This window comes from Panthera onca, chromosome A2 (genome assembly GCF_046562875.1).
Source record: "Panthera onca isolate mPanOnc1 chromosome A2, mPanOnc1 haplotype 2, whole genome shotgun sequence".
Taxonomy (NCBI): domain Eukaryota; kingdom Metazoa; phylum Chordata; class Mammalia; order Carnivora; family Felidae; genus Panthera; species Panthera onca.
The window spans coordinates 154,972,594-154,985,176 of record NC_138340.1 but is presented as its reverse complement, the minus strand read 5'-3'; the positions used below and the strand labels follow the sequence as shown (position 1 = coordinate 154,985,176).

The 12,583-nt window shown below is 37.7% G+C and overlaps 2 protein-coding genes across 8 annotated transcripts in view; one reads left to right on the top strand and one right to left on the bottom strand.

Annotated features, from left to right (window-relative positions):
• The window catches only part of NDUFB2 (NADH:ubiquinone oxidoreductase subunit B2), a 222,834-nt gene that overhangs the window by 112,620 nt on the left and 97,631 nt on the right, over positions 1–12,583 (bottom strand). The window lies entirely within an intron of this gene.
• BRAF (B-Raf proto-oncogene, serine/threonine kinase) overlaps positions 1–12,583 on the top strand; it is a 167,298-nt gene that overhangs the window by 77,649 nt on the left and 77,066 nt on the right. For all 7 annotated transcript variants that reach the window (XM_078438561.2, XM_078438555.2, XM_078438550.2 and 4 more), the window contains exon 2: positions 244–345. In XM_078438561.2, coding sequence (XP_078294687.1) covers positions 244–345 — 102 coding nt within the window. The remainder of the gene's footprint in view (positions 1–243; positions 346–12,583) is intronic.

Genomic DNA, 12,583 nt, shown 5'->3' with positions numbered 1-12,583 from the left:
TACCGAGCCACTCAGGCTCCCCTGTCATTTATTCTGAATACTCATGTATTATTTGAATCTTTTACAGTTGAGAATATTTGTACTACTAGTGTAGAAAAGAGTTTTTAGGTGTTTAATAAAAGATGGGAGAAACTGCTATGCTAAATGGTCTCACAGTTCTCAGCTCTAAATTTCAAATTTTAAAATATCTCTAATTCATATCCTAAATGATTCTTATTTACATTCTTTTAAATTATTTTTCAGGTGTGGAATATCAAACAAATGATTAAGTTGACACAGGAACATATAGAGGCCCTATTGGACAAATTTGGTGGGGAGCATAATCCGCCATCAATATATCTAGAGGTAAGCTTTTGAGTATCATATCTGTAGTGATTTTTGATTTTTTATTTTTGTTATTTTAGAGACAGCGAGAGAACACAAGTGGGGGAAAGGGACAGAGGGGGAGAAAGGAGAGAGAGAGAATCTTAAGCGGGCTTCACACTTAGCACGGAGCCCCGTGCAGGTCTCAATCCCATGACCCTGGGATCATGACCCTAGCTGAAACCGAGAATTGGATGCTCAACCGACTGAGCCACCAGGTGCACCTGTAGTGATTTGGAAAATAAAAACAAGAACTTACAAAAAGCATTTGTACTAGTAATAATGTTTACCCTAGGGGGTAAGATGAGAAATAGATATGGGAAGGTGGATTACCTTCGTCTTTATTATATTATACTTCTTAATCTTACTTCATTTGTTACAATAACAGAGTATTTTGTAGTTTGGAAAAGGAGAAGCCATGTATAAACCTCAAAATATTACTCTGTTAAAAAACTTATTTAAAAAGAGAGAAAGAGAAAGCATTCAGTTGTGGAGGTTAGAAAACTAGTTGCTGTGTTAGAAAGTGGGGCCAAATTTTGTGAAGTATCTTTTTTCCTTGTGAAATATCTTTTTTTCCAGCAAATCCCCCCAAATTGGTGTTTGCTTTCTTAATAGGTAAAATTTATAATATTTAAATAGCTCAGAATTGCTTAGCTTTAGTGTTTGAGGCTTTTGTATCAAGACTTGAGCATCATAAACTTATAGTCATTGTTCTTAATCCTGTGGTGTAGTAGTTTCTGTTGTAATCGCAGATAACCTTTCTTGCTATTGGTTTCCTGATGTAAGTCACTCGGGTTCCATGACGAGCAAGCTGTTAGGGAGTCCAGGCAGTCAGGCTTCACGGTCCACACTGCTTCCCGCTGCACTACACTGCCTGTCGCTGTAAAAGCTGGTCCAGCTGTAATCACTAATCATATAGAAATATAACCATAAATTACAAATGATCATGTGCCTTCAAACGCCTTACATTTTTAGGCATGGATTGGTAGACTCCTAAACTAAATTTCTAGTTCAGTAATCTGGTTGCACTTAAAGGACGTTAAATCTTTCAAGTATTTTCATGAGAAAGTAAGTTTGCATTTCTAAAATAAATTTAGAAGTTTGGAAATAACCACTGATAAACTGTTGGCTTCTTCATATGGCTTCCCTCAGAGCACACTGCCAGATACCAGTAGTAGGACCACAGTTCATACCTCTGAATACTAGTTAGTGTGCTTTCCAATATCCCATGCTGTTTTACTTTTCTGTCTGAGGAGGGCAAGTGCAGGAGTCATAGGAGGCAAAGAGTCCTGGTGAAAATAGTGATTCTTTATTCATTAGAATTAGACAGTTTAACCAACAGTTTTTGCCAACCATTTCTGTGTCTTGTGAGACTCTCCCCCACCCTTAGTCGTAATACATTTGCATCAATAACCGTTTTTGACTATAGCAGGGATTCAGTGCCCCCTCCACACACTCACATTCTTCACGCTCTTCACTGTTCATATTACATCTAACTAGGACAATATAAAGCAGACCATACCTCATAGATTATATCATTAGCATGTAGATTCTTTTTTTAAAAAAATTTTTTAATGTTTATTTATTTTTGAGAGAGAGAGAGAAAGAGAGACAATGTGAGCAGAGGAGAGGCAGAGAGAGAGAGGGAGACACAGAATGTGAAACAGGCTCCGGGTTCTGAGCTGTCAGCACAGAGCCCGACGTGGGGCTCAAACTCACGAACCACGAGATCATGACCTGAGCTGAAGTCTGACGCTTAACCAGCTAATCCACCCAGGCACCCCATGCAGGTAGATTCGTATTCTTAGGGACACACTACAGAATTTCTCTGTAGAAGGCGATATAATATAGTGATTAAGATGAACTTTGAAGTCACATAGGCCCTATGTTTGAATCTTAGCTGTGACTTAGCTTCTGCAAATAGGTTACCTAATCTCATTATACCTGACCTCATTGGTAAAATGAGAATACTGTCACACATGTAGTAACTTAAGGTTTAATTAAGTTTATAATTAGGAAATAGCATCATTCGTCACACATATTGATTACCCATAAATTTTTGATTCATTCATTCAGCAGATATTTATTAAGTGCCTGTTTATATTTATGCATTTATGCTTTTTTAGGCTCTGGGGATATAGCACAAAAAAAAAAAAAAAAAAAAAAACACCACACAACTGTGCCTTTAAGCAGCTTATAGTTTTATCAGAGGAGGGAATTACAGGCAATAAACAATAAACCTACATAAACATTGGATAAACTATGAAGAGGAGCCTACCTGGAGATGACAGTATTCTTCCCTGGGGAAAGTTGATGAGGGCCAGTGGGAAGACCTTTGGGTACTGATATTTGAAGGCCCTTCAGTGAAAAACCAAGTTTGTTGGTTAGCCACTGAGACCCATCATTCTGCTTTCTGTCCCTACGTATTTGACTACTCTAGGAACCTCAAACAAATGGAATTGTACAATATTTGGCCTTTTGTGACAGCTTATATCATTTAGCATATGTCTTCAAGGTCCATCCATGTTGTAGCATGGGTCAAAATTTCCTTGCTAATTAAGGCTGAATAATGTTTCCACATTTTGTTTATCCATTCATCTATCAGTGTACCATTGATGGTTGGTCATTTCTATCTTTTCATTACCACGAATAATGCTGATTTTACTCCTTTTGACTGTATACCAGAAGTGGAATTACTGAATTATGTGGTAATTCTGTATTTAATTTTTTTTAATTAACTAATTTCTCTTTAATTTACATCCAAGTTAGCACATAGTGCAACAATGATTTCAAGAGTAGATTCCTTAATGCCCCTTACCCATTTAGCCCATCCCCCCTCCCACAACCCCTCCAACAACCCTGTTTGTTCTTTTATGTTTAAGAGTCTCTTATGTTTTGTCCCCCTCCCTGTTTCTATATTATTTTTGCTTTCCTTCCCTTATGTTCATCTGTTTTGTATCTTAAAGTCCTCATATGAGTGAAGTCATGTGGTATTTGTCTTTCTCTGACTAACTGATGTTGCCTAGCATAATCCCTTCTTTTTTTTTTAATTAGTTAATTAATTAATTTATAAAAGTTTTTATTTTTTCTAAATATTTTTTTTTCAATATAGAAATTTATTGTCAAATTGGTTTCCATACAACACCCAGTGCTCATCCCAAAAGGTGCCCTCCTCAATACCCATCCCCCACCCTCCCCTCCCTCCCACCCCCCATCGACCCTCAGTTTGTTCTCAGTTTTTAAGAGTCTCTTATGCTTTGGCTCTCTCCCACTCTAACCTCTTTTTTTTTTTTTCCCTTCCCCTCCCCAATGGGTTTCTGTTAAGTTTCTCAGGATCCACTAGCATAATCCCTTCTAGTCCCATCCACGTAGTTGCAGATGGCAAGATTTCATTCTTTTTGATCCCCAAGTAATACTCCATTGTGTGTGTGTGTGTGTGTGTATGTACACATATATATGTACACATATACACACATACACACATATATACATACACATATATGTGTGTGTGTGTGTATACACACACACACACACACACACACACACACACACACACATATACACACACCACATCTTCTTTGCCCATTCATCTGTTGGTGGGCTTTTGGGCTCTTTCCATACTTTGGCTATTGTCGATAGCGCCACTAGAAACATTGGGGGGCATGTGCCCCTCGAAACAGCACACCTGTATCCCTTGGATAAATACCTACTCGTGCAATTGCTAGGTCTTAGGGTAGTTCTATTTTTAATTTTTTGAGGAACCTCCATACTGTTTTCCAGAGTGGCTGCACCAGTTTACATTTCCACCAGCAGTGCAAAAGAGATCCTCTTTCTCCGCATCCTCGCCAACATCTGTTGGCTGAGTTGTTAATTTTAGCCATTCTGACTGGTGTGAGGTGGTATCTCATCGTGGTTTTCATTCCTGATGATGAGTGATGTTGAGCATTTTTTCATGTGTCTGTTAGCCATCTGGTTGTCTTCTTAGGAAAAGTGTCTATTCATGTCTTGCCCATTTCTTCACTGGATTATTTGTTTTTTTGGGTGTTGAGTTTGATAAGCTCTTTATAGATTTTGGATACTAACCCTTTATCTGATATGTAGTTACAAATATCTTCTCCCCTTCTGTCGGTTGCCTTTTAGTTTTGCTGATTGTTTCCTTTGCTGTGCAGAAGCTTTTTATTTTGATGAGGTCCCAATAGTTCATTTTTGCTTTTATTTTGCTTGCCTCCAGAGCTGTGTTGAGTAAGAAGTTGCTGTGGCCGAGGTCAAAGAGGTTTTTGCCTGCTTTCTCCTCTAGGCTCTTGATGACTTTCTGTCTTACATTTTGGTCTTTCATCCATTTTGAGTTTATTTTTGTGAATAGTTTAAGAAAGTGTATTTAATTTTTTAAGGAAATGCCATACTGTTTTCCACATTAGCTGCCTTTTACATTTCTGTTAGTAATATACAGGAGTTCCAGTTACTCCATATCCTTGCCAACACTTACTTTGTGTGTGTGTGTGTGTGTGTGTGTGTGTGTGTGTGTGTGTGTCTAATAGCCATCCTAATGAGTGTGACATGGTATCTCATGGTTTTGATTTGCATTTCCCTGATGACTTATGATGTTGAACATCTTTTCATGCATTTATTGGACATTCATTCTTCTGTGGAGAAATGTCTGTTCAAGTCTTCTACACATTTTTTAATTGGGTTGGTTTTTTGTTGAGTGGTAGGAGTTCTTTATATATTCTGAGTATCATTCCTAATTAGATATATGATTTGCAGATATTTTCTTCCATTCCATGGGTTCCCTTTTCTCTCTGTTGATTATATTCTTTATGCGAAAGTTTTTTTTTTATTTTGATGATGTCTCATTTACCTGTTTTCCTCATGTTGCCTGTGCCTTTGGTGTCACATCCAAGAAATCATTACCAGACCCAGTGTCACGAACCTTTTTTTTTCTGTTTTCTTCTAAGATTTGTAATTACAGTTTAGCCCTAACGTTGAGGTCCTTGATCCATTTTCAGTTAATTTTTCTGTATGATGTAAGCTAAGGGTTCAACTTCATTCTTTTGCATGTGTATATCCAGTTTTCCCAGCCCCATTTATTGAAAAGGTTGTCCTTGGGGCGCCTGGGTGGCTCAGTCGGTTGGGTGTCCGAATTCGGCTCAGGTCACGATCTCGCGGTCCGTGAGTTCAAGCCCCGCGTCGGGCTCTGGAGCCTGCTTCCGATTCTGTGTCTCCCTCTCTCTCTGCCCCTCCCCCGTTCATGCTCTGTCTCTCTCTGTCTCAAAAATAAATAAAACGTTAAAAAAAATTTAAAAAAAATAATAAAAAAAAAAAAAAGAAAAAAAAAGAAAAGGTTGTCCTTTCCCATTGAATAGAAACTTTGACACATGCCCTTGTCAAAAATCATTTGACCATGTATGTGAGAATTTATTTGCGGGCTCTCTTTTGTTTTCCGTTGGCATTTATAGTCCAACTTTATGCCAGTTTACACTATACTGATTTGATTACTGTAGCCGTGTAAGGATTTTAAAGTCAGGAAGTATGAGATGTCCAACTTTGTTTTCCTTTTAAGGATTGCTTTGGCATTTCACTATCTTTTGAGATTTCATATGAATTTGAGGGTGGATTTTGCTATTTCTGAAACACATGGGGATTTTGGTAGGGATTGCATTGAATCCATAGATTGCTTTGTGTAGTATTGACATCTTTAGAGCTCATAAGTCTTAAATATGAATGGACAGCTAAGAATAACCAAATATTGGAAGAAAGCTTATAGCAGGAAAACAATAGCAAAAATGGTCAAAGCAACTCAGAAACAGTGCACAGAACAGATGAGAACCTGAAAATAACTATAATTAACATCAGAGATAAGAGAAGACAATCTGTTCTTATTTCATGGCTGTACTAAAGAAACAAAAGTCTTAATAGAGAACAAGAAAGAGCTCTTGGTATTAAAATAATTAAAATAGTAAGCAGAAAATGTAAATACATATGTGTATGTGTGTCTGTGTGCATATATATAAACAATTGTTGTAAGATAAAATTAAGGAAATCTCTAGAAAGCAGAATAAAAATAAAGATGGAAAGTATTAGAAGAAAGATAAGAATTAGAGAATAAATCTAGGAGAGCTATAAAAATACCAAATGCTTTTAGCTACAGAAAATCAAAAACACCTAATCACAAGTTGCCCAAACAAATAAGAGTTTTATTTTCCCCTCCTGTAACAAGAAGCGTGGAGGTAAATTATTTTAAGATTGATTCCACAGCTCAGAGTTGTCAGATGCTGGGGTGGATCTCTACAGTCCTTTAGGTCTTCTGTCATGAGTGCCACAGATCTGTATGCCATCATAGGACACCTCAAAGCAGGAGCTGGGATCACAGACGCTCTCTTGTATCCTACGCGCTTTCAAGGAGGAAATTTTTCCCTTCAAATCCCCTACACGTCTTTTCCTTTATATCTCATTGACCAGAATGGGGTCACATGTATCCCTACACCAGGACTATGTTTATATTTCTTGAAATAAGAGGCTAAAAAGTGAAGTTTTTCCAATGTTCACAGTTTGGCTTTAAGATAAGCTTGAGCATTGGTGACTAGAAGTTATGCTATAGTTATTTCGTTCCAAACATTTCAAGATAGGAAATAATGTTTTCTATGTTTGATATTTTTGGTATTTCCACAGGAAGATAAAACTTTACCTATCCCTGCATCTCTTCCTTGTAGCAGAACAGAGTGAAATCAGTTCTGTCACCATCAAAATCTTATGTCCTTGTACTAATTTATTTAAAAACTAGCTTTTAAGTTGTTCTAGATTTTTTCCTACTGACGTGAATAATAATTAAAATTATATTGATTCTCTTGATGATAACTTCAGTGAAATGAACTATAGTACTCTTAAGGAATTTCAAATTTGGCTTTTTAGTCTTTGGTTCCCTTTTTATTTATTATTATTATTTTAACATTTATTTATTTTTGAGAGACAGAGATAGAGCACAAGGGGGAGGGGCAGAGAGAGAGGGAGGGACAGAATCCAAAGCAAGCTCCAGGCTCTGAGCTGTCAGCACAGAGCCCGATGTGGGGCTTGAACCCATGAACCGTGAGATCATGACCTGAGCTGAAGTCAGATGCTTAACTGCCTGAGCCACCCAGGCGCCCCATAAATCTTCATCCAAAGGAAGAAAAGATAAGTTTGCCTTGAAGAGTCATTTCCCAGGAAATCTTTTTTTTACCCAATTTTTCTCCCTCCATACATCCAACAAGTTATTTGAATGCCTTCTGTGTGTAAGATAAAATGCTAGATGCTTCTCTAGTAGTAGGTTCTTCTTTTTGGACCTGACATATTAGATTCCAGAAGAGAAGGAATAGTGTTTCTGGAATCACTGTGCTGGTGATACACACGGGTGTTACACACTGAGTCCTAGCTACCATAGAATTGACATGTATGCCAGAGTGCCCTGCAGACAGAGGCATGGTAACGGTAGTAGCTCCTGACATTTATTATTTGCTATATACCAGGCACTGTTCCAAGCAGATAGTCGATCGTTTAATCCTCAACCTATCCTTTGAGTTACACTTCCTATTCTCATTTTCATTTTATAGATGAAAAAACTAAGGCACAGAGGAGTTTAGTAATAACATGGCTAATGCTACAAAATTAGTAAATAATGTAGCCAAAGTTTGAATCCACACATTCTGAATTCAGCATCTGCTCTTAACTGCTATATCATTATTATGATACTGACAGCCTTTTTGGTCTTTAATCTGTGTAGAACCCAGGATGATGCAGAGATAGTTTATTAAAACAAGTGAAAAGAATACTAGCAACAAGGTCCTTCATGTGGAGTACAGAGCAGTCCATTAGATACCATCTTTGGGCAATCTGTAAGATTTCATTGTATCTTGTGAAATGAAGTTTAACAATAAATTTAATGGACTAATGATAAAAAATGTTTATTTCACTGCTTTTTCCCATTTGTTTAAAGTAGATCCTTAGATAATTTTCCTCCCACTTTTCCCCAAAATTTTATTTTTAAGTAATCTCTCCACCCATTGTGGGGCTTGAACCCACAACCCTGAGATGGAGTTGCACACCCCACTGACCCAGCCAGCCAGACATCCCTCCCACTTTTACTTGAGAAATGATTCACATACCGTGAGATTCACTTTTTTAAAGTGTGCTATTCAGTGGGGTTTTTTTAGTATATGCACAAAGTTGTGCAGTCATCACCACTATCTTAATTCCAAAACATTTTCATCACCCTAAAGAGAAACCCTTTACTCATTAACAGTCATTGCCATAAGCCATTGGCAACCACTGATCTGCTTTGTATTTCTATACATTTGCCTTTTGGGGCACTCTGTGTAAATGGAATCATACATGATACGGCATTTTGTGACGGGCTGCTTTCATTTGGCGTAATGTTTTCAAAATTCATCCATGTTGTAGCATGTAGCGTTCATTCCTTTTTATTCCCTCGTGTAGATATATCATATTTTGTTTGCCAATTTATCAGTTGACATTTGGGTTTCCACTTTTTGACAATCATGAATAAAGCTATTATGAACATTCATATATAAGTTTCTGTGTAACATCTGTTTTCACTTGTCTCGGTTCTATGCCTTGGGATGGAATTGCTGTGTCCTATGTATGGTAACTTTATGTTTTAACTTTTTGAGGAACTACCAGACTGTTTTTCAATGTTAGCTGCTCCATTTTAAATTCCCACCAGAAATGCATGAGGGTTTTCATTTCTCCACATCGTTACCAACACTTACTCTCTTGTTTGTTTTTTAAACAGTCATGCTTGTAGTTTTGACCTAAAAATGGTAAAGCATCTTTTTCATGTGCTTATTAACTGTTTATATTCTTGGGGAAAATACTAATTCAAATCTTTTGCCCACATTTTAAGCTGGGTTATTGTTCAGTTGTGAGAATTCTTTGCATATTCTAGATAGTAGATCCTTATGAGATATATATATATTTTTTAAGTATTTTCTCCTAATCTGTGGGATTTATTTTTCATTCTTTTGGTAGTGTCTTTTGAATTTTTTTTTTTTTTAACGTTTATTTATTTTTGAGACAGAGAGAGACAGAGCATGAACGGGGGAGGGCCAGAGAGAGGGAGACACAGAATCCGAAACAGGCTCCAGGCTCAGCTGTCAGCACAGAGCCCGACGCGGGGCTCGAACTCACGGGCTGTGAGATCATGACCTGAGCTGAAGTCGGCCGCTCGACCGACTGAGCCACCCAGGCGCCCCAGTAGTGTCTTTTGAAGTATAAAAGTTTTAATTTTGAGAAGTGCAGTTTATCTGTTTTTTTCTTTGGTTGGTGTGATTTAGCGTGTCATACCTAAGAAATTACTGCCTAATCTAGGTTCATGATGATTTACTCCTATGTTTTCTTCTAAGAACTTTGAATTTAAAAATTTTTTTTAATGTTTATTTTTGAGAGAGAGAGAGAGCATGAGCAGAGTAGGGACAGAGAGAGAGAGGGAGACACAGAATCTGAAGCGGACTCAAGGCTGTGAACCATCAGCACAGAGCCCAACGCGGGACTTGAACCCACCAACCGCAATATCATGACCTGAGCCATAGTCAGACACTGGTTAAGTGGTTAACTGAGCTACCCAGGCGCCCCTCTGCTAAGAACTGTGTAGTTTAAGCTCTTAGTTTTAGGTGTATGATCCGTTTTGAGTTACTTTTTTATTGTAATCTTAGGTAGTACTCCAACTTCATTCTTCTGCCTGTAGATATTCAGTGGTACCAGCACCATTGTCAAAAATCAGTTGGCTGTAAATGTAAGGCTTTATTTCTGGATTTTCAAGTCTTCTGTGATGTTCTATATATGTATCCTTATTCCAATGTCTTGATTACTGTACCTTTATAGTAATTTTTGAAATGAAGAAATGTGAAGCCTCCAAGTTTGTTCAAGATTATTTTGGTTTTCTGAGTACATTACGCTTCCATATGAATTTTAACATCCGCTTGCCCATTTCTATAAAAAAGCCATTGGGATTTTGAAGGATTGTAGTGAATTGGTAGGTCAGTTTAGGGAAAACTGTCATCTTAATAATATTAAGTGTTTTTGTATTATTTAATTCAAAAACATCCGACATGATCTGTGCCTTCAACTAGTTTACAGTTTAGTAGAGTCATGTTAAGAACTCAGCTAAGTAGGGGCTCCTGGGTGGCTCAGTCGGTTAAGTGTCCGACTTCAGCTCAGGTCACGATCTCGCGGTCTGTGGGTTCGAGCCCCGCGTCGGGCTCTGTGCTGACTGACGGCTCAGAGCCTGGAGCCTGCTTCCGATTCTGTGTCTCCCTCTCTCTCTGCCCCTCCCCGTTCATGCTCTGTCTCTCTCTGTCTCAAAAATAAATAAAAACGTTAAAAAAAATTTTTTTTAAAGAACTCAGCTAAGTAATACAGGGATGACAGTAATAAACATAAGAATTGCTAGTACTACTTATTCCTGCTAGTAAGAATATTTATTGGGTTTTTGCTATGTGGTAGCCTCTGTAATAACTTCTTTTACTTGTATTCTCTCTTTTAATCCTCACGAAATTTTTTCATGATGAGAAAAACATAGTCCTATAAAGAAGAACATGATAATAGTCTAAAGGAGGTGAAGAGAAAGAATACTTCTTTGGGGTTTTATCAAGCAGAGCTTTGAATTGGACTTTGAAAAATAAGTAGGATTTTGATGCGAAAGAATAAGGTTTTGGGAAAGCTTCATCCTGAAGAAGTATCTGGTATCTGTAGTATCTGGAAGAACGAACCACAAGAATTTTGTTGATGATACTGGTGGTGGCTGAGGTGTGCATTTTTGTGGGAGGACTTGTCCATATTTGCTGACTAAGGAAGCAGAGGAAAAGTTGGAAGATATAAGAGAAATTGGGGATAACAGTGTACCAAGGCCTCTGTAGAGGCCCTAAACATTCAGTGCCATTACTAAATTGAGAACAGACGAGAGATGGGGCGGGCCCCTGGGTGGCTCAGTCGGTTGAGCATCCCACTGTTGATTTTGGCGCAGGTCATGATACTGGGTTCGTGGGATCAAGCCCCACATTGGGCTCCGTACTGAGCATGGAGTCTGGTTAAGATTTTCCCTCTCCATCTGCCCCTTTCCCCCACTCGTGTGTGCTCTCTCACTCTCTCTCTAACATGAATTAAAAGAAAAGAGAGATAGGGAAATGCATGGAGAATTGCTTAGACAAAGAAAGAAGAGGAAGCTTTTATTTGATGGCTTTGACCTCCAGAGTAAATTTGAAGGTAATGTAATGCTGTTTTCTGAGTGAGTTGAAGATTGGGTGATGAAGGTAAGGAGGCAGACAAGCATAGAAAAGGTTGGAGTAAATATTGTGAAAAATGTAATATGATGTTAAAAATAAGTAAAAATTTTTGGGTAGTACCCTAAAGGACTAATTTCCACGAATTGATAATGGGACTAATTGACCTCCTTCTATCTTCTTGACTTAATTAACTGACCTTAACTAATTGACCTACCTTACTATCTTCTCCAGCAGTGTATGGTAATCTGAGAGAAAGAATGGAATACTTGAGTGGTTAGAATTTACTCCAAATTTGTATTTGACAAACAAGTTGGTAAAAGAATAAGAATTAGAGGATCAGAGATGTTACTAGTGGTATTGTTGAAATGGTGAGCCGCAAAGTAGGGGCAATAAGACAGTCAAGGCCCAAATCTAAGAAACTTCAAGGGATTAATGTTGATATCATAAACAGATTAATGTAGTAAGATGGAAACTTGAGAAGGTGTGTTCAGGGACAGGGGAGGCTCCACATTGAGGTCTTGTCATCATTTGGAACTCCTGGATCTTGAAGGTAGAATGAAAATTAATACCTTTAGAAATAAGTTTAGAGAACTTTACGGCAGGAATGTTAAAAGAGTAATCCACACTGAATGCATCAAGGATAGTGGGATGAAATGAGTCAATCCAGGGGCAAAAGGCAGGCAAGAGCCTTGATTGCAGCTGTGAGGATGGAGAGAGGTGGAATAACTGCTTTGTACTTAATAAAAGAAAAGAGCTATTGATAAGTGCAGTGAAATAATAGCTTGTAATCCACAATGGAGGGAACAGTATATTTTCAAAAATTAAGACTAACATTTTGATAAAGAAATAACATTCTGAAAATTTATTGTTTAAGTGCATTCCATTTCCCTAAGGCTTACTTTGTGTACTTGTCCAGATGATAGTAAATAAGATTTGATATATGCAAG